This window comes from Chionomys nivalis, chromosome 8 (assembly GCF_950005125.1).
Source record: "Chionomys nivalis chromosome 8, mChiNiv1.1, whole genome shotgun sequence".
Taxonomy (NCBI): Eukaryota; Metazoa; Chordata; class Mammalia; order Rodentia; family Cricetidae; genus Chionomys; species Chionomys nivalis.
In genome coordinates, this window is record NC_080093.1 from 27,952,743 (window position 1) to 27,979,469 (window position 26,727).

The following is a 26,727-nucleotide window of genomic DNA, read 5'->3' on the forward strand; positions in this document are numbered from 1 at the left end:
AATGTCACTTTTTGAATCCCTTTTCATGAAAAGAACTAATTAATAAGCCAATTTCCCAGAAATTAATAGATCAAGCCCTCTCAAATACATCAGCACATTTACATGCATTAATAAGTACATTTGAATTATAAGTATGTGCCATGAGCATGTCTGACAAATGTCAGTGGGAGGCACTTTGGGCTAGAATGGAGGGCAGGAGGGAAAACACCAGTCTGTGGACGTTTCTGTTTCTCAAGTCAGACAGCCGTTCAGGCACTTGCAGGCGTGAGGTTGGTGACTTTTGTCACAGTCCTTAAAATCTAATTCTGCGGTCAAATGTCATACATTTTTCTGTTCTCCTGCTCCCTTGCTACTTACGACACACACACACACACACATGCACGCACACCCTTCTTTCGGCAGTTGTCACTTTCCGAGACCCATGCAAACCATTCTTGCTTTCATTGCATTAGTAACCAGTTAACCTGGAGTAACGGAAGACACCAGTGCCTCACCAGAGAAAGCAGTTTTCTCTTCTCACCTCCATGTGCTTGTTTGAAAGATGTTTTCTCTTGTCACTGGAACATGCTGAGAACTCACTCCATGTGTGGCAAGTCAGAAAGAACTACGTTCTTCCAAAAACATCTTTTAGGCAGAGGCCAGCAGCAACTTACATGCCCGTACACTGCTCCTTGCCTGGAGATGGAGTGACCTGGAGACCTGACTTCCTGTTGGCCTCGAGCATAGCAGAAACCAGCACCAGTTACTCCAAATGGAAACCTACGAATGACTGTTCCATAGGGTTTCTTTCTTTCTCTATCAATGGGTCTTGAAATGAGTCCATGCATAAATTACTCAAATCCTAGTCTCTGGTCTGTTTCTGGGACAACCCACATAAAATCAAGCTGTACCACAGTATCCATTTTTGATAAGCTTACCTGCATCTTACATATCAACCCCAGGATTCTCAGATTACCAAGGAAACCAAGATAATCTCAGGTTTTTATGAACCCAATATAGTTCTTTCTAAAGAATGCTTACCTATTTTAAGTTATGACTATTCACGCGTGCCCCACCCAAATATGCATGATGATTGGTCTCAGGGCTCTTCTTCCTGCGCTGTGTATTACCACAATGGGTACCATTTTTGAAGGGCCATCAAGCTCAGTTTATACAAACTTTTATGTTTGGTTTTATATCTCATGTTTTAAATCATGTTGGTTTTCAGAAAGTTCATGTTTCTAAATGAAAAATGGATTTTTAAAAACTTTAATATGACAGACACCCCAGGACCCAGCTGCTGTAGTCACTCATCTGTGACCATTAAACATCTTTCCATAATAGCATTTGCAAAAGAAATGTCAGGAAGGTTGTACCAATTGCAAGAAGATTTGTTAAGAGCATTTATTTTCTGGAGGGTTTTCTCCTCTGCATTCATCGAGAAATGCTGTTTTCTATTGAACACAGTCATATAGGCCTGCAATCCCAGCTCTTGGAAGATAAAGGTAGGGTACTCAACAGTTCAAGGTTATACATGGCCCTGTAGTGATGCTGAGGCTAGTATGCCTTGTAGAAGGACCTGCCTCAAACATAATAACAAAAATTCCTACTGGTAAACATAAAAAAAAAAATTAAAGATAAATTTTCTTAAAATACATCTAACCTCAGCTACACAAGGAGACCCTATCTTAAACAAACAAATAACCCCTATTTTATTTGGGGTTTCTATTGCTATGAAAAGACACCATGACCACAACAACTCTTATAAAGGAAAACATTTAATTGGGTGTCTTACAGTTCAGAGGTTCAGTCTGTTATCATCCTGGTGGGACATGGCAGTGTACAGGGAGAAATGGTACTGGAGAGGTACCGAAAGTTCTACATCTTGTGCAGGTAACAGGAAAGGACTAAGGAATTGTGTGGTATCTTGAGCATAGGAGACCTCAAAGCCCACCCCTACGGTGACACACTTCCTCCAAAATGGCCACACCCACTTCACAAGGCCACACCTCTTAATAGTACCACTCTCTGTGAGCTTATGGGAGCTAGTTACATTCAAGCTACCACATCCTTTTGGCTAAGCTCCCGTCCCATGGTGGCAGCATCTAGATTATGTTTCTTCCATAAATGAGCATTTGTCACAATTAGGCAAATTTAGTGTACTAACTGAAGATATAAAAATACGAATTTTTCACAAGGGAACCACCTTTCAGTTGTTAAGAGAACACTTAAGACTTGGAAATAAAAGCATCTCCTACTTGTATTGGTAAACAACACCAAAGAACATGTCTTTTTTTTTCTTCTCAAGAAGGCATGTAATTAAGTTGACACAATCCAGTGCTTTAATATGTTAGCATGGTGTCAAAGACATATCATTTCTAACCAGGAAGATGTTATGAGAAGTGAAACGACAGGGCAGAGGATGCAGATGCCTTTACGTATGTGTACATGTGTGTGTATGAATGTAAGTGAGCAGATACATATGCACATCTAGGACTGCTAACTCAGGCATGGACAAACAACTTTTGTTTTCTAGCTATTCTGATTGACTTTAAATGTTATGACAAGACAGAGGATATTTGTTTCTGTCAACAAGAAACTCTCAGGCCTAATGTAGTGCCATATGCTACAATTCCAGGTCATAACAGGTAGAGGTAGAGGAAAATAAAGAGTCCAAAGCCAGTGCCCATTCATTTTGTTACTCCCTGGAACATTCTGTTTCTAATGAATGGTTTGCTCTTCCCACAGTCATTTTCACTTTTTCTCAGGGTAACTGATTAGGGCTGCTTATCTGGTGAATCCCAAGTGGGCCTTTGTCCAAGGGGCTCCCACAGTGAGTTTTTGTCTAGGAGAAAAGACCATGTGCCAACTAAGTGCCAACTTCAATGTAATGACAAACACCACTGTCACATATTTAAGGGTGGAAATCATCTTTCCTTCCTTCTTTCCTTTCTTTTCTTTCTCTTTCTTCCTTCCTTCCTTCCTTCCTTCCTTCCTCCCTTCCTTCCTTCCTTCCTTCCTTTTTTACTTTCTTTCTTTCTTGTACTTGGTATGAAACCCAGGACCTGGTACATGGCTGGCAAGCACTCTGACCCCAAGCTACTCTCTAGCCTATCAACCCCTGCAAGCAGTATCCCCAACTTACCTGCACAGAGGTGACATTACTGACCCATTTGTGACTTTTCAGTAAAGTCTAGGACATGCAATTTTGGTTATGTTTTTCTGTTCCCTTTTTTGCTTTTCTATTGCTGTGGGAAAACACTCTGACCAAAACAACTCGGAGAAGAAAGGGTTAATTCCATCTGTACTGGCTAGTTTTATGTGAACTTGACACAAACAAGCTATAGTCATGGGAGAGGAGGGAGCCTCACTTGACAGAATGCTTTTGTATAATCAGGCTGTAGGGAAGCCTGTGGGAGAATCTCTTTATTAGTGATTGATATGGGAGAGCTCAGCTTATTGTGGTTGGGGCCATCCCTGGACCGATGGTTCTATAAGAAAGCAGGCTGAGCAAGTCATGAGGACCAAGCCAGTAAGCAGCACCCCTCCATGGTCTCTGAATCAATTTCAGCTTCTAGGTTCCTGCCCCGACTTCCTTCAATGGTGAACAGTAATACGGAAGCGTAAGTCCAATGGACTCTTTCCTCCCCATCTTGCTTTTGGTCATGGTGTTTCATCACAGCAATAGTAATCCCAACAAAAATACCATTTTGCATTTCTGGGTAACAGCCCATCCCCGAGGGAAATCAGCAGGAATGCGAGCAGAAGCATACGTGGTGGAGGAATGTTATTGGTTCACTCAACTAACTTCCCTACATAGCCCAGGACAACTTGTCTAGGAGTTGTACCACCCACAGTAGACTGGACACTCTCACATCCACCATGAATCAAGAAAATGTGGTCTGGGCAACACCTCGGTTGAGCCTCCTTCCTCAGATAAGTGTAGGCTGCATTAGGTTGACAGCTGAAACTGTCCAGGACACCATAATAAATATCTCAGCTGACATCTACATAGAAGGTCGGGAGAGAATGAGAACATCAGCATGTTTCACTTTCAATATAAAACTGACTTGGGCATTAGTCACATTTGCCTGGGATTTTAAAAAACAACAGAAACTTGAATCCTGACTTATATTAGTCTTTTATTTGACTAGTTTTGTGTTGTTTGTGTTGGCTGTGTAATTGAAGAAAGGGGTGAGTTCAGGATTAACTCAAAGAGGCCCATCTGAGTCACCCTGGGATGAGCGAGAAAAGTTGCTAACCTCAAGGATCTTATTATCTCACAGAAAATAAACATATCCGGCAGTGATTCATGTCTAAGGGTGAGATATATTAAACAGAAACATAAAGTGCTTTAAGAGCTTGAGGCCAAAAGGAGAGAATTGTCTACAGAGAAGAAAACAATTATGAGTCACTCTCTGTGGCTTTATATAAGTTTCTAGAATTTACAGCTTTCTCTTTTGAGCAGCGTTGGGCTGTTGGAGTTATGTGTCCATGGATATACCCTCCCTCCAATAAGAGACAAAATTCCTGTGCATACAATCAGAGTGCTGGTCTTTAGCAGTGGCCATGGAGCTTCTAACTCCTCATTCTGGCTTGGTAAGTCAAGGCTCAGAAAGCAAACTGTGATCCCTTCTGCATATCAGTGGAATTGACTCTTACATGTGGGCCTCGGGCTTCCAAAATTCAATTTAGGTTACTTAGTGAAAGGTATTTCAAGCATGAACCCCACACGGGAGCACCATGGCAAGCAAAGGAATTGTAGCCACTGCACCAGGAATGTCAGGTTATGACCGCTACAGCATCAGTGAGCATTCTTCCCATGAAACAGAGAGTAGCTGACATTCTTGCAATAGGACACCTACGGGATGTTTTCTTTAGGCAAGGGTTTTCCCAGCCTTCATCTTTTCCAGCATGAAGAGATAGCTCTTTTATATAACAACCACAAAAGTATTTATTATATTTGGATTTTTAAAATATATTTTGTGTGATGTTATGCATTTAAATTGTGATTTCATTTTACAAAACACTTTGGCCCTTCTACTTCTTATGGTGTAGAAATTTATTAAGGCACTGTCCGCATGTGAACTGAGCTGCAGAAAGATTAAGTAATATGGCTTAGTAACTTTATATTCAATAATTAAGCTAGAACTCAGTTCTCACTAAATTTATTGGCATTTTGTCAGCAGGGCCTGTGGGGAGATGATAAACCCATGTGACTGGCAGCAGGACTACTAGAATTGCTTGATTTTTACCTTGTGTGAACCCTCTTTTGAATAATTGTCTGCTACATTGAAATTGCAAGGCCTGTATTTTTCTACTCTACGGCTCCATTTCTGCTTTCCTGTAGAGAATAAAGCATTGAAAGCAAGCGTTATGGAATAATAGAGGAGGGGAGGCTAGTGGACTAGTATAAAATTCCACCATCAGTTTGGTTGAGTCAGAGTCTAGGCTGTAGTCTAGGCTGACCTTGAACTCACAAGGTAGCCCTGGCTGCCATCAATCTTGTGCCACCTCAGGCTCCCAAGTTCTGGGATCATGGACTTGACTCGCCATGTCCAGCTGCTTGAATGACTTTGACATGTGTTAATCTTTTCAAATCATCTTCCTCCGAAAATAGTGTCATCCATAACCTGAGTTTAAAACCACGAATGAGCTGGGCAGTAGTGGCACAAACCTTTAATCCCAGGACTTAGGAGCAGAGGCAGGTGGATCTTTGGGTTCAATGCCAGCCTGGTCCACAAGAGCAAGTTCCAGGACAAGCACCAAAACTATACAGAGAAACCTTGTCTCGAAAAACCAAATAAATAAATAGATAAGCAAACAAACAAATAAAACCACGAATGATGGAACTGGGAAGATGGCTCAGCCTAGAGAGTTCCTGGTACATGAGCATGAGTGTCTGAGTTTAGGTCTCCAACACTCTCATTAATAGTTGGTCGTGGCAGTGCATGGCTGTAACCACATCCTGGGAGGAACTGAAACAAGAGGCTTACTGTACCTCAGTGACCAGCAGGTCTAGCTAGTCAGTGAGCTTTAGATTTAGCAAGATATGCTCTTTCAAAGAAATAAGGCAGAGGGTGATCAAAGAACACACCATACACTGACCCCTGGCCTCCATATTGCACCTACACACATATGTATGCACACATGCACATGAACATATGCATGCACATAAACCGCATGAGCCCTGTCTTGCTGGAAGCTAGAGAAATGGCTTAGTGGTTAAGCAGGGTCACTGCTCTTGTAGTGGATCCAGGTTCAATTCCTAACGCCCATGTGGCAGCTCATAGCCACCTGTAACTCCAGTTTCCGAGAGCTTGATACCCTCTTCAGGCCTTCATGAGCTCCTGCATGCACACACATGTTGCATAAAAGCTCATACAGGCAAACACACATACAAATTAATTAATTAATTAATTAAATTTAATTAAAACAACAGCAGTGTATTATTTGCTTGTCCTATTGTTATGGAAAAATACCTGACAAAAGCAACATAATGAAGAAAGGTTTATGTTGGCTTACAGTTGCTGGGGAAACAGTTCATCATGGTAGTGACCCTACGGCAGGCAGAAACAGAAACCAACTGATCATTATGCCCATAGTCAGGATACTGAGTGATGAACGGCTCTGTTAAGTTTGCTTTCTCCTTTTAGTATGGTCTGTACCCCAGTCCACGGAATGGCATTGCTGATGTTTAGAATGGCCCTCCCTACCTAAGTTAGCCAGATATAAATAATCCTCCATAGACATACCAGGATATATGTTTCCATGGTGATTCTGTCATTCCTACATTAACTTGACAAAATAAATTAGCACACACATCAAACACACACACACACATCAAACACACACAGACATCAAACACACACACACACACATACACACTGTAAAACACATTGTGAATAAAATTTCACACTAATTCCTATAGCAGAAGAAAAGAATGTTAAATGAAGAGTACTAATCTCTGAGGCTTGTTACAGTTTCCTCTGGTGGCTCAACTGTGACCTAAATGTTGTTTTATAATTCATGAAAAAAAGTATTGAACAGATGTTAGAAATTGTACTGGGTGCTTTTTGTGAACCTTTAGATTAGAAGATATACATTATAAATTATAACACATATAATTACAGGCATAGTGGAAAATTAAAGATTCTTCAGAAGTAATTGTCAAACAACAAGGTTAACATGGGACTGGTATGGTTACAAAGCACAAAGATAAATAGGAGATATTTAGAAAAAAGGGAACATATACTGTCATCAGCTTCTGGCAATGTATTCTACACAATGGGGTAGTATGTTTTGAAGCTCCTGTGCCCCATGGTATCTTTGAGAACTTGAAAGGAAAAGGTCAGTGTGAAGAAGGGGGAGATGCATGCCACACACAGACCTTAGTTATTTTATTTATGTATTGAGGCATAATAAGTCATTGGAAGCCTTATGGGCTATGGCAGGAGCTCTGTTTTTCTCATGACCATGTGTGTTGGTGGGGCTCAGATGCATGCTTCTTGCATTCACCTCTGGACTCAGGTAGTGTCTGTGGTCTCATCTGGGTGAGTGGAATAGCTAGGACCCGACTATTCCTACGTGTTCTCCATGACTCTGTCTCCCTGCTCTCTCAAGTCAGCACTCCATCCTGAACTTCTTACAGGTCAGGTGGGCCCTATTAGGTAGAAAAAGATGGTGCCAGACTAGTTCTTTAACCGTTTGTGAGTAGAACTGAGCCAGAGGACCAGCTCAGGTGGATGATGAAATAGAATCCATGTCTTCTGCAACCATTGTATCCTACCTATCGATAGAGTGTCCATGTAGATGACTCTAAGGATCTTGGACTTGGGATTTATTTCATAATATATCAGAAATGCCCTGCTTACTATAATCCTGTCTACAACATGGTAAATTAAACACTATCATCTCCATAGTGTTGTTAAATGTCGTAGAGCTGTTAAGGTCAGGCATCTGCTGAAGTCTGTTTTACTGACGGTCAGTCGCCACTTCTTCATCCTCTCAAGGTGATGCCTGTGAGAACAGCCAGAGTGTTAGAATAGCAGCATTTCAAGTCATTTTGCATAAGTTTTAGGCAAAAACTTTCCATGTTTGTACCTGGGAGGTACAATGAGATTTAGAATTTAATGTGTCATGTCTTCTATATAGCATCATTATTTGATGGTTGATTTTATGTATCAATTTGATTACATTAAAAAATAACCTCATAGATGGCAAAAATGTTTACTTCTTTCTCCTTATCTTTTCATATATATGTGTGTGTGTGAGTTCTGTTTCTCTCAGAAACATATCAAATTAATATAAATAGTATTTTCTGTGGAAATCAAACATTTTTTATATTCCAATCTCATGGATTTTATCATATTGTGGTAATCATGACTTCCCCATAATCAAGAAATACAATATTATAGAATGAAATGACCAGGATGATCTGTGTTATCAAGCAGTGTTAGTTGAGCATTAACAATTTTGTACATCAAAGTTGTTTCAGAGTTTGAAAAGACATAGACATTGAGTCTGGCGAGATGCCTCAGTAGATAAAGGCACTTCCTGCCAAGCCTGAGAATGTGAGATCTGTCCTGAGAATTCCTTTGATGGAGGTCCTCTCAGCTCCACATGTGCATGCTTGCACATCTGTGAGCCCATGAATACACACACACACACACACACAATTTTTTAAGATGTAACTTTAAAAGTAAAGTATATGAGGTGCAGATCCTTTTTTTATGGAAGAATATTGTGAGATATTTTCACAGTCATGGGGGACATGTGCCAAAATGGAATCCAGTGAGAAAGTAAATGTAGTCTGAAAAGAACCTAGGGTGTTCATATAAGATTTTATGTGTGATTACGACTGAATCCATCACCCTCCTATTAGCTGATTTGACCTTCCAGGTGGTAGAATGCTTCGGGACAACCACAGGAAATAATAGGGGTACAGAACTATGCTTTTCAACTATTGAGAAAGTTCATAAAAGTCATTTTAAAACAGAAAGAGGTTTCCCAAGAAATGAAATTTTCTGAAATTCAAGTGTTCTTCTACTTCTCAAACTAGAAGTCAGATTTTACTTGCGAACTTTATTCAAGTGAACAGTAAGAAAGAAGGTGTTATGAGGAAAGGAGACTGGCAGCAATGATGGTTTCCTTTGGATGAGTCATAGATGAATTACGACAAAGGTTAAGTTTTAGAGGAGATGTAGATATTTGATTGTGGAGATTGTTTCTGTGTGCTGACCTCCTCCACAAAAGTACAGGAGCAAATTTAGTTTTCTGCTTTTCATAATTCCCTGGGCATACTGAAACCACCAGTCAGTGCTCAACATGCTGTACCCTAGCTCAGGCACACTGGGGATATACAAGATGGCGCCATTATCTTCTGGGTCTCTCTTAACTCACTTTGGTCACCAGTAGGCTACAGAAAGCTTCCTTACAGCTCTGTGACAGGCTTTCAGAAACAAGATTTAGAAACAAGATTTAGAAGCCATGACCTTGACAAGCCCTGTGTTGGCACATGATCTTGGCCTCCTCTGTTTGGCTAAAGCTAGCCACCAACTTAGGCCTGATTCGAGAGGGAAGGGACTAACCTTCACCTGTTGTTGTGAGCTGTGGTAAACCATTTGAAATCATTTCTAATTCAGTCAAGAAATACCAATCCATTTGTTCATTTAAGTTAAGATGTGGTTACCACATTCGAACCTAATCACCAGAGCTGGAAGGGGTAAACTCTTCTCCTCGTTCAGATCTGTTACTGATGAACTTTGCAATCTTCATCACATTTGTTTGATCTTCATGACTTATTTTTTCCATCGGAGCTAGTAATTATGCTAGCTAGCTGATTTCTAGGTTTTGTCTCTTATATGGAACCTATATTGAAACACACACACACACGCACACACACACACACACACGCCCACCCCTTGAAAACAGGAGAAGAGCTATTGAACTGTTTAGGGGAGAATGGGGAAGAGCAGCAGGAGGAAGGGAAAGGAGAGTTGGTGATATGATGACAAGTGGGATCAAGGCACAATGTTAAGCATATATTAAAACATCACAAAGAAACCCATCATTTCATCTGTTTTTAAATAAATATATCAGATATGGAACATAAAAATTGTACTTGAAAAAAAAAATTGTACTTGATTCTCATGAAATTGTATCTTTTAGCTTTCCCGATCATGATATTACTGTAGTAAATTACTTAGAATGAAGTAACACTGGTGAAGAACAAAGAATGCGGCCACACAACAGCTCCCAAGTTAGCTGCTATTTTACAACTATTGAGAAAAGGGAAGCCAAGGGAATTACCACTTGCCCATTCAGGTACTTAATGGCAGAATGTGTTTTGTTAGTAAAAGATTAAATTATCTTATAGGTATTTATCTTCTAAAACCAGACAAAGTTGCCTTCTTTGATTGTGTTTTCTTAAGTCAGGGTCTCACATGTAACCCAGAATGTCTTTGAACTCTTGACCTTCCCACCTCATGTTCTGAGTGCAGGGTTTTCAGGCATGCATTATCATTCTCAGCACATTGTTTTGTATGTCTGATATATATATATATATATATATATATATATATATATATATATATATATGTATATATATATATATATATATAGGCATGTACACATGTGTGTGAGCACATGTTTATCCCTCACATGCCATGTTCAGAGGAGAATGTTAGGTTTCTTCCTCAATGGCTCTCCATTTTGTTCCCTTGGAAAAGCATCTCTTGCTGTACCTGGATCTCTGTTTCTTGTTTTCCAGTGAGGCTCCTCTGCTGGGGTCTACAGACCCATGTAGTCACACCCTAGGTTTTCATGTGGGTTATGGAGTCCAAATTCAGGGCACTGAGCTTACCTGGCAAGCATTTTACACACTCAGCCATCTGCGTAGCAGAATGTGTATTTAAACAAATCCTCTGGGAACTTAAGTTATGAAAAGCTATAAAATACAGTTTTCTTTACCTTTTTGTTTTGTTTTGTTGGACATGTCTCACTATGTAGCCCTGGCTGTACTGGAACTCTCTGTGTAGACCAGGCTGACGTCAGAATCACAGAGCTCCACCTGCTCCTGAGTGATGGAATTAATCCCAGCACTCAGGAGTCAGAGGCAGGCAGATCTCTGTGAGTTCGAGGCCAGCCTGGTCTACATAGTGAGTCATAGGCTGAACCGTGTCTTGATTAGCCAAAATAAATGAATGAATGAATAAATAAGTAAATAGAATACTATTGTCCAATTTAAGTCTTTGTTTTTGTTAAAGATTAAAAAAATCAAACAGTTATTAAGGCTTAATAAATTTCTAGTCCTCTTCATGGAATGTGGTTTATCTTAGGTCAGCTTATTAATGTGAAAGCAATTAAGTCATTATAGATCCCAGCGAAGGGTCAAGTTAAGCAAGTATACTGTGCTTTTTATGAGAAAGTCAACACCAGATACTCACCATTGGGGTTTACACTGTTTATTCACCTACAAATGGCCTATTTCACTACATCTTATATTAATTTGGAATATCAGTTGTCCCAAGACCTAAATTAAATAAAATCTATAGTTAGCAACATGCTTGGATGATAGTAAGTGCTGAACAGATGTTAATGGTGGCTATTATTATTAAAGTCATTATGAAATATGTGCTATACATGTACTTAATAGGTAGAATTATTTTTATGACCCTTGTAATTACTATTTTACTAAACCACTCACTTCTACTAATTATATTCAGTAAAAGTTAATAGGACTTAGACTCTTTGCTTACCTTTAATCTTCCAAAAAGAATAATTTCCCTTTGCTAGGATTCTCCCATTTTCTCATTGACTACAGTAAACATGCACACTTATTTCTCTTTGTAAAAAGTAGGACAATCACTGGGAATATATATCATGTAACCTTCAGGTAATGCATGGTTTAAAAACAGCACACACAAAGTCATTCCCAACATGAATGACAATATTCATTAATAGTAAGTAGTCACTGTGTGTGCTCTGAGCAGGGTTTTATGTTAAGAGATTTACAGTTACATCATTTAATACCATTTAATCTCAATATTTCTATTAACTAAACATAACTTTTAGCTAAACATCTTAAAAAGCAGGGAGTTAATGATTTAATTGACTCCTTTAAACATAAATGCGAAACTATTTTTTAAAAGGTTCTTTAAATTAACTATACAGTATTTTGAGTGTGGATCCTTTTTCCTGCATGCTTATGCTTTTGAAAAATTTAAATTCATAAAAGAAAATTCATTGATAAAGAATTCATTTGAATTTAATCATATGAAATAAAGCAAAAGACATTTTTTCACTCTAGAAAAAGAGAATTATTAGCAAACATATCAAAAAATTCTTTCTCAGAGCCAGGGGTAGAGTTGCATATTGGTGATCCTAGCCTCTAGGAGACCAGTACAAGAGGATTTTACATTCAAACCAGATATACATAATGAACTCAAACTGCAACTATATATATATATGGAGAAGCTTCACATTTAAAAGAATAGAAGTATTTGAGAAGAAATATGGAAAACTAAGAATCAGTGTGGACTAGTACAATGAATCAGTAGGTAAAAGCAATTTTGGCCATGCCTGTTTGTTTGAGTTCAGTCCTTGGCACTCACATGTGATGGAAGAGGAAAAACAACTTCCTGTAAGCTGTCCTCTGACCTCCACATGTACATCCATACACATACCCTTCACACACATGCAAACATGCACTCATACACACATGCACTCTCATACACACACATGCTAATAAAAGTAAAATATAATTTAAAAAATTAGTATAGAGAGTTGGTGATATAGCTCAATACTAGAGTATTTGCCAAGTGTCCATGGAACCCAAGGTTTAATCCCTGATAATTCAAAAGAAAAAATGTTTTTAAATATCCCTGTAAAATGACATTTCAATATCTACACAAGCCTAGTAGTTATTTATTAAGTTATCTTGGATCTCTATGGCCAAGCAGACATACAAAATACAGTTTTAATATCATTGAAGATCTTTTTGCTTAGGCTTGGTGCTACACAACGCATGTGATCTTCAGGATTTGAATGAACCCTGAGACTCCCTTCCGATATTGCTGTGTGAACTGGGTCTCAATTATTCCCGCACATCCACTCCGGTCCAGAGAGATAGTTTATGTTGGGGTTGGACTCCAACACTGTGCAATTGTAACCTCTGCACTAGGGAGGGTGGAGATGGAAGACCATGGCTTTGATGCTAGACTTGGCTTCCCTCCAATGCCTATGCCGGTGTAGAGCAATTTCATTGAGTCTGGCTAATTTTGATGTGCGATGTCTTTATTTTGCAAGGTTTTTGAAAATAACAAACTTCAAAGGAACTTTAAAAATGAGTAACAACAGAAAAACCTTTAGCTATGTTTTTTGAGTTCAACTTTTCATCCCACATAACTTCATTACATTCTTTAAATATTCTTTGGTTGATTTTAAAATGCAAAGCATTTTCTTTGGCCAAAAAATATTGAGTACATGCCATCTGGCAGGCATTAAGCTAAAGGGGTAGGACTCTATACCTGACTTCACTATAGTGGTAGACTGGGGCAAATATTTGTCCTTAAATAACCAAAGACCAAATATTTCACATGTGCATGCCATATTGTCTCTGTTGGCTCTGCTCAGCTCTGCCAAGGTATCATGGAAACAGCCATAGATAATTCACAGTGGGCATGGGTCTAAACCACAACAAGTTGATTTATAAAACTCAGCATTTGGGCCAGTGACAGTAGTGTGCTACTCTGGGATGTAGCACATACATTCTAGCTGGCCACAATGCAATAATTGTTATGGTAGAATCACACAGGGCACAGTAGGAGTACTAATATAGGCATTTTGTCTGACCTTCATTGTAAAAATCTGGAAAAACCCACAAAATGTCATGCTGAAATGTATTCATCTTAAGGATAAAAGCTTCTTACTTAAAAAATTCTCAGTATTTCCAAACTTGGTTGGTATTTTAGTTTCTCAATAAATTAATCATTTTTTTCTTCGTAAATTAGATATATAATTCAGTGTGTTTGAAAAAGTCATTTCAGTCTGGAGTTAGCTTTTTATGGTGTCATTTCCTTCCCAATGAAGGCATTTAGTTGAAGTCTTCCACTGAAGAAAAAGTACAAATTCTATACATCAGAAACTCCTCATTCATTGTAGAGTCCATCTCATCTGATGATATATTTTAAAAAAATAATGCTTCGCATTATGTGGTTTTCTAAGACTACCATAAATTACGAATCAGGAGATCTAGGGCCCATGTACAGGTGGCTCCAATCCAAAAGTACAATAAACGTTTGCTCCTTAGCATGGGAAATTCTGGACAAGTGTGCAGGCACTGGAGGTGAGAGTTAGACTCAGTATCCAGAGATTAGCAGAAGAGTAAACATGCTTTAGGTCTTGGGGAGATGATGCAGTTACAGCATAAGAAATGTAGACTCCAGACAGCTTCCTTCCCAGAAACTGTTTCCTTGCCAGGAGAATTGAGGCATTTCCGAATCCTGGCATTTCACAGGCCAGAATGAGAAATTGAAAAAAAAAAAATCCTTCAGTATATACACAACCCTGTGCAGTAAAGATGCAGACTGTACCAAACATCCATCAGTGATGTAGAGCAAAGTTCAGGCTGGAGCGGGAAGGGGTAGGAGCCACCTCTCAGGTTTTTAAAGATTAGGTAGAAAGCTGTTACAGAACCTTCTAAGCTGATGACCACCAATGTACCTTTTATACATTTTAAAAGTCATTTGCTCTTTTCCTGTAGTAGCAATCAGATATGATTTGTTTAAATGTCATAAAAGTCCCTGCAATTTTACTTTGATGTGGGCATAGAAATTGTAATTTTCATAGCAAAGACCTGGGACAGTGTGGCTTTTCTGGATAAGCCACAGAATTGGATGCTATTAAGCACTTCTTAGTTGGTTTACTAAAGTGTGTGCTAAGTGCCTGACCTCCTGGGATCTATTTGATGGCCACATTGGCATTTCTTGAGCTTTTCTTGGGAAAGTACACCATCAGAGGGTTTTTAAATGGTGGTTCTAACAGCCTGACATAAGAAAATTCTGTCAAATCAGGTTTGGTGTTGCACATAATTCTAGCACTCAGGAGGTCAAAGAAGATTGACATGAACTCAGGATCAGGCAAGGCAACAGTGAGTGGCAGGCAGTCAAAGCCACATAGCAAGACTCTGTCTCAAAAATACTAAGTAAGTAAGTAAGTAAGTAAGTAAGTAAATAAATAAATAGTAATTCAGTCCATCAGTAGCAATACGTTCTGTTCTGAATTGTTATTGATTTAAATTGCCTCAATAAAATATGCCTGTGACTCCAGATCAGCACCAAGCTTACTATCTCATAGAACAGAAGGACAGGATATGAGGTATGCATTTTGAAACTGAGGAGATGCTGTACGCTGATTGGTACAGCCCCCCTGACAGGATGAGGCATTACAAGCATAGGCTGCAAGACATAATCTCATTGCCCTGTGAAAAGCCACCCATGTAGGTGCTCTTGTATGTCATGTAAGCTGTACAACTCTTTGGTGTGGTCCTGGGTCAAACCATTATTCCTTTATGGCATTTAGCTTCCTTGCATATTGCTTTAATTTGCATGTTTTAAGTACCTGTGATATGACACACTCTATGTTAAGTGTAGTGTTATACAAGCTAAATTATATGTCCCTGTAATTGAGTGCTTACCCTATGGCATCCCTTTTACTAAGTGCTTTATGTTTATTAATAATGACAACAACTCCATAAGCCAGGATTTGTTGTTAATTTTTCTTTTTTTGATTTTTATTGAGCTCTACATTTTTCTCTGCTCCCCTCCCTGCCTCTCCCCTCCCCTTCAACCCTCTCCCAAGGTCCCCATGCTCCCAATTTACTCAGAAAATCTTGTCTTTTTCTACTTCCCATGTAGATTAGATCCATGTACATCTCTCTTAGAGTCCTCATTGTTGTCTAGCTTCTCTGGGATTGTGGATTGTAGGCTGGTTTTCTTTGCTTTGTATTTAAAAACTTATGAGTGAGTACATGTGGTGTGCGAGGTCCTTCTGTCTATGTGTTGCTTTTATTAGTTAATAAATAAAGAACTGCTTTGAGCCTATTGCAGAGAAGAACAGAACTAGGTGAGGAAAGCTAGGCTGTATGCTAGGAGAAAGAAAAGCGGAGTCAGAGAGAAGCCATGGAGCCGCCACATAGACAGACATGCTGAAACTTTGCTGGAAGGCCATGACCTCTTGGTGATGCATAGATTAATGGAGATGGGTTAAATTAACATGTACGAGCTAGCCAATAAGAAGTTAGAGCTAATGAGCCAAGCATTGACTTAAATAATACACTTTCTGTATGATTATTTTGGGGCTAAACAGCCTGGAATCAACAAGCTGCTCTCTCCTTACAACATATGTATGATAATTGTCTTTCTGGGTCTGGGTTACCTCACTCAAAATGATGTTTTCTAGCTCCATCCATTTGCCTGCAAATTTCAAGATGTCATTATATTTTTCTGCTGTGTAGTACTCCATTGTGTAAATGTACAACATTTTCCTTATCCATTCCTCGGTCGAGAGGCATTTAGGTTCTTTCCAGGTTCTGGCTATGACAAACAATGCTGCTGTGAACATAGTTGAGCACATGTCCTTGTTGCACAATTGAGCATCCTTTGGATATATACCCAAAAGTGGTATTGCTGAGTCTTGAGGAAGGTTGTTTCCTAATTTTCTGAGAAATCACCACACTGATATCCAAAGAGACTGTACCAGCTTGTACTCCCCACAGCAAGGTGGGAGTGTTCTCTTTACCCCACAACCTCCCCAGTATAAGTTGTCATCAGTGTTTTTGATCTTGGCCATTCTTACAGGTGTAAGATCGAATCTCAGAGTTGCTTTGATTTGCATTTCTCTGATGATATTGAGCATTTCCTTAAGTGTCTTTCAGCCATTTTAGAGTCCTCTGTTGAGAGTTCTCTGTTTAGGTCTCTACTCCATTTTTTATTGCATTATTTCTTCTTTTGATGATCAATTTCTTGAGTTCTTTGGAGATCAGACCTCTGTTTGATGTGGGGTTGGTGAAGATCTTTTCTCATTCTGTAGGCTCTTGCTTTGTCTTGTTGACCATGTCCTTTGCTTTACAGAAGCTTTTTAGTTTTAAGAGGTCCCATTTATTAATTGTTTCTCTCAGTGTCTGTGCTGCTGGGGTTATATTTAGGAAGTGGTCTCCTGTGCCAATGAGTTCAAGTGTGCTTCCCACTTTCTCTTCTATGAATATCAGTGTGGCTGGCTTTATGTTGAGGTCTTTGATCCATTTGGACCTGAGTTTTGTGCATGATGATAGATACGGATCTATTTTCATCTGTCTACATATTGATATCCAGTTATGCCAGCACCATTTGTGAAATCTGCTTTCGTTTTTCCACTTGATATTTTTTGCTTCTTTGTCAAAAATCAGGTGTTCGAAGTTGTGTGGATTAATGTCCAGGACTTACATTCAGTTCCAGTGGTCCTCTTGTCTGTGTTTATGCCAATACCAGGCTGTTTTCAGTACTGTATCTCTGTAGTAGAGTTTGAAGTCAGGGATTGTGATGCCTCTAGACATTCTTTTATTGTACAAGATTGTTTTGGCTATCCTGTATTTTTTTTTTTTTTTTTTTTTTGCTTTTGCTTTTCCATATGAAGCTGAGTACCACTCTTTCGAGGTCTGTGGAGAATTTTGTTGGGTATTGCATTGAATCTGTATATTGCTTTTGGTAAGATTTCCATTTTTTTTACTATGCTAATTCTACCTACTCAAGAGCATGGGAGATCTTTCCACTTTCTGATGTCTTCTTCAATTTTTTTCTTCAAAGATTTAAAGTTATTGTCATGCAAGTCTTCCACTTGTTTGGTTTGAGTTACTCCAAGATACTTTATGCTATTGTGGCTTTTGTGAAGGATGATGTTTCTCTGACTTTTTTCTCAGCCCATTTATCATCTGTGTACAGGAGGGCTACTGATTTTTTGAGTTAATCTTGTATCTTGCTAAATTACTGGAATATACACATAATTAAAAATTTAAAATTTGTTATGAGTTGTAGAAGTTCCTTGGTAGAATTTTTGGGTTCGCTTATGTAAACTATCAAATCATCAGCAAATAGTGAGAGTTTGACCTCTTTTTCAATTTGTATCTTCTTGATCTCCCTTAGGTGTCTTTGGATTGTAAGTTCAAGGCCAGTCTGTGTTGCATATAGAAACTATCTCAACAAACTACAACAGCAACAGCAATCAGACATCAGGTGCAGGGGCTGAGGAAATGGCTCAATTTGTAAGGGGCATTAGTCCATAAGCATTGGCACTCAGAGTACCCACGTAAAAAAACAGACACTGCTGTCCGCTTCCGTAATCCTCATGCCGGGAAGGCAGAGACTGGAGGATCCCTAGGAATTCCAGGTCATCTAGTCTAGCTGAATTAGAGACCCTGTACCAAAAATAAGGAGAAAGATACACAACTTTGACTTCTGGTCTACACACATGCACACACACACGCACGCACACACACGTACAAGCACACACATACATACACATGCATACACGCACACAGACACAGTAACATGCAAGGATGTATACTATTAATCACTAAAACGATAGCATCCTGTGTCAGATAGCCCTTAGATAATTTCATTGTTTGTATATGAAGGGATAGGAGTTAAAAAGGCAAAAAAGTCATTATGAAAATTGTTTTAGCTTTGAAGAGGACCATGAAGAATTTGAAGAAATGCTTGGACCATGCCTTAGGAAATACTTCTATATATATAATTGCTGTTCGATATTGTGTAATTAGTATTCTATATGTGTCTCTTCATGGATGTAATGTAATTATTTCTACTGAGCCTCTTCATTATTAACTTCTATACAGTTGGTTGTCACAAATAAAACCCAAAGACTAATTAGGTTTATTGGATGTCTATTATCATAGGTTTTCCAGACTCTTCAAAAAATCCAGTGTCATAAAGTCAACAGTAGACCAGCATATAATAGGAGACTAAGGAGACACAGTAGCCAAAAGCAGTGTCTTGACATTAACTGGGTCTTCTCTGAAAAACAATTTAAAAACTCATTTTAATTTTTTTAATTTTTAATTATGTGTATATACATGCATCTCTGTGAGCGTATGTGTAAGAATGAGTGCAGTGCCCATAGAGGTCAGAAGGGGGCATTGGAGCCCCTGGAGCTGGAGTTAAAGGTGGTTGTAAACCACTTGAGGTGTGTGCTGGGAACCAAATTCTTATCCCCCTATGGGACCGGAGTGTTTTCTTAACCTTTGAGCCGTTTCTTTTGCCCCTGAAAAAAGAAACTAATTAACAGAGTCTAGAGAGATTCTCAGTGGTTAAGAGCACTATTTGTTCTTCCAGAGGATTCAAATTCAATTCCCAGCACCCATGTGGCATTTAATAACTATTTGTAACTCTAGTTTCAGGGGATCTGATGCCTCTTCTAGATTTCAAAGGTCCTGTATATACTCGGTGCACTGCATCCATACATGCAAAATGTCCATATACATAAGGTAAAACTAAATCCCCAAATCCACACATTTAAAAAGATATTCTTAGACAATATATAATATATTTGTGAAATTATTGAGTTAATTTTATTCTGTATAGTAATGACATCAAGACTATTTAGGAAACCTCCCACATCCTTTTTATTTTCTTTGATTTGTGTACGACAGTGTCTTGCTTTAAAACTTAGACTAAAATGTTCTGTGTAGCCCAGGCTGGCTTCAAACTCAGGATTCTCCTGCCTTCACTTTTATGAGTGAATACTGACGATTCTTAAACTATTCTTCTTTACCATTTGCTTTATGTTTTTCATAATAAAATGTTGGAAGATAACTGAAGTCAATCAAATGGTATCAAAATGGGTAATTATTTTTAAATCATTATCTAAAGGAGTAATGAGCTAGGATGTTTTGTTGCTAATTTTGACCTTTGGGGACAGGGTCTCACTGGAGGCCTGGATGGTCTGGCACTTGCTCTTTGATCAGCCTAGCTCAAACTTATGTGGTCCTCTTGCCTTAGCCTCTTGATGTTAGGTGACAGCACGTGTCACCACACCTAGATGGCAAAGCATTGTTCTGAGAAGCATTTTCTGGTACCCCCTCCCTGTAAATGACATATTTCAGTGAGCTATTGATGAGGACCACATTAATCTAAATGGGCACTTTCATGTTTCTACTTCTTCTGATGTTGTGTGATGTGACCTTAGACAACCTCTCAAGGTTGGTCACTCTTATCTGGAAAATGGATGACTATAATGGGCTGGTGATAAGGTTGTTGTAAAAATGAAATTTATGTTATCTATAAAACTCTTATCCCAGTGCCTAGCAAATAAAAAGCATTCAAATTTCATCTTCTATCATCTGTCATTACAGATTCCAAGCCTCTGCTTCATTCAATGAGAAAAACAAATAGAAAAGCTCCACACTCAGTCCCCTCTATTATATTACATTGAAATGCAGTCTCTTACTTCAAGCCTCGTGCAAGTCCTTAGGAACCATTTGAACACATCTGTAAGAATTACTTGCAATTAAGATGCAAATTATTATAATACATTATTTTAACCATAAAATATGCTTCTCTCATGTTTAACATTCTGTCTGGAAGCTTGTTCTAACAAGGCTTTGCCTTCAGTGTTTCACACACACCAGAAAGCCCTATCTTGAATTACCATTTACCAAAATTATTGGAATCTCAATTGATGTCTTTTGATGCATTTGAGAAAATTCAACTCATCTATTTTTTGGGTAGAATTTTAAGTTGATTATCCTCAGTTGTATTGTTCTTGGAGTTCACACTACTGGCAGACAGAGAATTCTTAGAAAGCAGATTAGTTACATGATAGAAAATATCTGGTGTTTAAAGAACAATAGATCTCTGAATTTTAAAGAACAGAGTGTTTTCAGAGTAACTAATGAGCAGGAAATCACTTTTTTTTTTCTGATGAATGATTTTCCATTTTAAGTCCAGAAGTGAATCAGACATTACTGGTCGTTTCTTATATTTTTTCATGCTTGAGTATGGTGTGTTGTGTGTGTGTGTGCACATGCATGTGCGTGCATACATGTATGTGTGTGTGTGTGCGTGTGCGTGTATTTTCCACAAATACTCAATGGAGAAACACTAATTCATCTCCCATCTCAGGAGCTGAAATAGAGTTCATCAAAAGAAAAAGGAAGGGGTGGGATGCTTAACCTGCAAAACTCGGGAACCAGCTTTCTCTATCTGAGCTCTGGTTCTCAACCTTCCTAGTGATGTGACCCTTTAATACAGTTCCTCATGTCGTGGTGACCCCCAACCATAAAATTACTTCCTTGCTACGTGTAATTATGCTACCGCTAGGAATCATAAAGTAAATATCTGATATGCAACCCTCAAAAGATCCACAGGTTGAGAACCACTGCTCTATTGTCTTCTGTCCCTTCCAGCTGTTGAAACTGATTGCCTTCTGGAAATGAAAACCTCCCTCGCTCAGGCCAGGCCAGTAAGTCTAGTGGAGCAGGTGGTCCTGGGTGAATTGCTATGCCTCTGTATAAACCCTGGAAATCCATCAGTATGCTATGCCCTAAGTAATGGGAATCAGAGCGACACGTTACCAGCAGGGTGTTCATGCTTCTTTCACAGCTGTGGGCGAAGGCTTCTTTCATTGCATTCCCGAGACTGTGCTGTAAATCAGGTATCAGACACACGATGCACACACCCTTATTTGTAGTCTCTATTCAAGCTCTGAAACCTGAGTAAATGGGATTGTAGTCTTAAACCCCAGATGGCATTTTCATTAGACTCTCTGAAAATAAACCCTAATGAGTTTTAGCTGATGATTTATTAGTTCACAAATAAATGAAGTTTTGGGTGGATGTGGTGGTGCATGTCAGTACGGCTAGCGTTTGGGAAGCTGAGACAGGTGGATTGTCATGAGTTCAAGGCCAGCCTGGAATACAGCATGAGACCATGCCTCAGAAAACTAAGCAAATATACATAAAAAATTAAGTTTTCTCAATTTGTACTTTTGACATCATTCAGGAATTCCGCTTGCTGTTTCACGGGAAGAAGTGTGAACTGCATGAGATGAGGGACCTGACATTTGCCTCATAGCCATGAGAGTCTTAGTTTGAGCCTGTCTAAACTGAATGCATCTTCTCACAGCAACACCATTATAATCAAGGGAGTTTCTAAAACAAAAGGTTTCTCGAAGCCCGCAGATGCTAGCCAGGAAAACAATGCCCGAGTTGTGTTTTCTGCAGTGACCTGGCGAGGAGTAAGATAGCAGTTCAAAATGCCATCCGGCAGGGGCAAAAATTGGAGAACTTTTTGTTCATTTTGTAGAAGAAATTTGCATTGACTGTGCGGAGGGGACAGGGTAGCTCAGAGTTCAGAGGGGAAGGGGTGAAAGGGTAGCACCTAAGGGCGAGCAATGATGCAGCACAGACTATTGACTGTGCTGAGGGGCGGGGTAGCTCGGGGCTTGGATTGAAAGGTTGAAAGGGTAGTTTAAACAGGGACTAGCAACAGTGCAGCTTAGACCGGTTTGGTTCGGTTAATAGTCAGCCTAGTTTATGTAGAAACATGAAACAGATGATGCTAGTATTTGGACTGAGGAGATTTAAAGCTTTAACCGTCATTCCAACATAAAGTGGTCTTATTCTTTGGGTGCATAGCTGTCCCCACTCCTTGCGTTCCCTCTCTTCTTTTCCTGACCTCTAGCTGTTTGTCATAAAGTGTCAATGAAGGAAACACCTCTGACCTCGAAGGAACAAAAGAGAAGGCTTATTCTGGGGCCAAATAGGAGTGACCATAGCCCCAGAACACAGATTTGGGTTTCCCCAAATATGCTCTAATGAGTTGGCAACTTTGTTACTTTTGGTGATGGGTACATCACGTAGGTGGATTATAGCAAAGCAGGGGAACCTGCTCTAGGCTTCAGATGCTCTCTGAGAGCATTTTTAGCCCTTCAGTGGGTGGAAACTAGGGTTCTGTTCCATGGAATCTAACTAAGAGACACGCAGATGTTGCAGTATGGAGCGGCAGGGTTGCGTCCCCGGCACCCAGCCGCCCCCATTGGCTAGCTTATGCCCCGAAATAATTACACGGAAACTGTATTTTTTTAATCATTGTCTGGCCCATTAGCTACAGCCTTTTATTGGCTAGCTCTTACATATTGATCTAACCCATTTGGGTGGGTCTTGTATTTATCTGTTGCTTTCATTGGTTAATTAATAAAAAAAACTGCTTGGCCCTGATAGGACAGAAAATTAGATAGGCGGAATAGACAAAACAAAATGCTAAAAAAAAGAAGCCGAGTCAGTGAGTCGCCATGATTCTCCCACTCCAGACAGACACAGGTTAAGATCTTTCCTGGTAAGCCAGCTCATGGTACTACACGCAGATGTTGGCTCATATACAGAGGAAGGTTACTAAGAGTACAAACGATGCCCTAAGATAATTTGGCTCTGAACTTGTAACATGTCAACATCTCCATGTCACTGAAGTTCTAATCAGTTGATCAAACTTTGTAGTTGTAGCTTCTTCCCAGGAATTCTTGTTCATGCCAGTGTTCTCTTACCACTGTTGTAGGAAGTCATCACAGTCAGTACCTCCATAGCTTCACTCAGGAAGTGCTGCTGAGCTTCCGAATTCTCTATCACACTCATACCACACATTTCTTGTGTTTAATGTGTTTTCATTCTAGCAGTAAACACATGCTATCAAGAACAGATATTATATAATTACAGATATAGTTAAAAACTCAAAGGGGCTGGATGTCTCTCAGAAGCAAGAATGTCTGTCTATTATGTTCTAGGTTAGACCCACCAAGACTTTGCCCTCCCCCCCCCAAAAAAATAGCCTTGATAGGAGAATTTGACTTGGACGGGGAGGGACTGAGGACAATAGTTGCTGAATGAATACTTTGAGGTCCCAATGATTCATCAATTAAAGTATTGTAAGGGGTGGATAGGGACAAGGACAGAGAAAATGGTGTACATGGGAAACCCTGGGAAGAGGAAGTGGAGCTAAGAGGAGACTAAAGAGGGACAGTGGTTGCCTCTCTATCAAGGCTCAGGCCCTCAAAGTCACATAAGTCAAGAGAAGTGTGGATTCACTGAGTGTCAGAACACTAAACTCTTTTTTTGCCACACACTGCTGCTTAGTTTTGTATCAACTTGACACAAGCTTGAAACATTAGAGAAGAGGGAGCCTTGATTGAGAAAATACCTCCAGGAAGAAGATCTATTTGTAGATTACAAACCTATAGGGTACTTTCTTAATTGGTTAGTTATTCATGGGGGAGGGTCAACCATTGTGGGTGGTGCCATACCTGGGCTGGAGGTCCTAGAGTCTGTAAGAAAGCAGGCAAGGAAGTCAGTAAGCAGCATCCCTCCATGGTCTCTACATCAGTTCCTGCACTGACTTCCTTCGGTGATGGACTAAGACATGAAGCCTAAGTCAGAAAAACCCTTTTCTCCCCAGCTTGCTTCCAGTCATTGTGTTTACCAAAGCCATAGAAACCCTGACTAAGACAGAAATTGGTGCCAGATAGTCGGGTGCTGTTGTGACAGACTTGACCATGCTGCTTTTGAGAGCAATGTGGAAGGACTTTAGCATCTGAGCTAGGAAAGCCATTGAGTAATGAGAGCTTCATGGGCTGTTGTGTAAGAGCTTGGAAGATGTGAATGTTGAGAGCAGTGCAATGGGGGGCCTGGCTTGTGAAGTTTCAGTGAGAAGCAAAGACTTTATTAGGCCATTTGTGGCAAGAATCTGTGGTGTCTGGTCAGCAGGAGCTGATGTATCTGCTGGGGTTAATAAGTGACCAGAACCGCTAAAGCAAAAACCTTTACTTCCCTGGACAATAGATGCTCGTCAGCTGGGGCTGAGAATCAGCTGTGATTAAGAAGAGACCATCATTATTGAGGTGAAGTCTTTTGGGAAGTGTTTCTTCAGGGTCATCACATGGAAGCAGTTTTCCAGAGGCACTCAAGGTTGTACCTGGAGCTGGCACCTAAACTTGGTAGTGTGAGCATCATCCAGGTGGTCCTAGTTTTGAAGACATGAAGGGCTCATGGAGAGAAGTTGAGGCTTGGTGCTATGTGTCAGGGGTGGAGTTCCTGAAGAGAACTGAGGAGGAGCTGTTGGTGAAAGTGCAGCCCAGTTGCAGCAAGAGAGCCCAGCTTTTTAGAGGTTGCAGTACCATGGGATGACCCCCCAGAACGGTAGTAGCTGGGGAGTGGAGAAAAATGGAGCCCGGAAGACAAGCTATGTGTGCTGAAGGGAAGTGAGCAAACCCTTTGGAAGAACCTGGAGGTCATGCGTAGATCCCAGACATTTAACAGTTATCGTTCAGTTTCATTTTGATTTGATTGTGAAATAAGAAAATATTTAAATTATTTTTGATTTTATAGAAGCCTGTGGTTGAAAGACTTTCAACTGTAAAAGAGACTTTGGAATTTTAAAAAAAGAGACTGAATTTTTAAAGTATAAATTTATAAGACTGTGGTACATTTTAAATTTGTGAAATTTTTGTGAAATGTTTTGTATTGTGATATTTATATTAATTTGTGATCTTGGAGGTGAAGGTTGTGGTTTAACAGTGATGTGTAGACAAGAGGTTAGTTATCCTGGATAGGACTTTTTTTTTTTTTATCAACTTGACACAAGTTAGCGTCATCAGAGGGAAGGGTGCCTCAGTTGGGAAAATACCCCAGAAATCTGGCTGTAGGCAAGCTCATAAGACATTTCTTAATTAGTGATTGATGCAGGAGGGCCCAGACCATTGTGGATGGTACTATCCTTGGGCAAGTGGTGCTTGGCTCTCTAAGAAAGCACTCTGAGTAAGCCAAGATAAGCAAGCCAGTAAGCATCACCCCTTTGTGACTTCCGCATCAATTCCTTTCTCCAGGTTCCTGCCCTGTTTGATTTCCTGCCCTGGCTTTTTTCAGTATTGGACTCCATGTGGAAGTGTAAATCAAACAAACTCTTTCTTTTCTAAATTGCTTTTGGCCATGGTGTTCATCACAGCAATAGAAACCCTGCTTAGGCCACATAACCTCTCCTTGCTGGACATCAAACACACCGATGAGTCCTTAAATTATACCTTACCCTTTCTGTGGATTAAATTACATTTTACGCTTTCTGTGGATGGGGTGAATTGGGGGGAGGTGGGGGACAAGGAGGAGGGAAAGGAGAAGAAACTGTGGTTGGTATGTAAACTGAATAAAAAATATAAAAAAAGAAAATTGAGAAAAATATGTGGTCGTTATCTATAGATTCTTAATCAAGAAATGAGCGTTCATCTTTCATGCAGACATATTTCTTATAGCAAGCTGCCATGCAGGTGTTCAGCATCACGCTCTGTTTTGTTTTCCAGCGTTCCAACATTCCAGAGCCTTCCTGATGAAATCCTCAGCAAGTTGGCCGATGTCCTCGAGGAGGTAATTGTTTTGGTCCTTTGAACTTCTTGAGATGGAACCCAGACTGCGAGTCAGACTAGGCTGCTTTCTCTCACAGCCCTGGGATGACGTGTGAAAATGACTGAAGGAACTTGCTAGTTTGTCCCAAGCTCTGGGATGAACTGTAGATTTGACTTCAAATTAAAAGCAGCTTAATACACCCAATATTAATACACAGTTAGACACAGGTGTGTCAGTTACTGGGGAGAAAACATCCCATTGTAGTAAATATAATGCTATTTTGATGTCTATGAATGATACGCTGGCACTTTTCT

General features: G+C 39.7%; 1 protein-coding gene across 2 annotated transcripts in view; it reads left to right on the forward strand.

Annotated features, from left to right (window-relative positions):
• The window catches only part of Prkg1 (protein kinase cGMP-dependent 1), a 1,098,375-nt gene that overhangs the window by 779,409 nt on the left and 292,239 nt on the right, over positions 1-26,727 (forward strand). For both annotated transcript variants that reach the window (XM_057777191.1, XM_057777190.1), the window contains exon 5: positions 26,371-26,434. In XM_057777191.1, the coding sequence (XP_057633174.1) occupies positions 26,371-26,434 (64 nt within the window). The remainder of the gene's footprint in view (positions 1-26,370; positions 26,435-26,727) is intronic.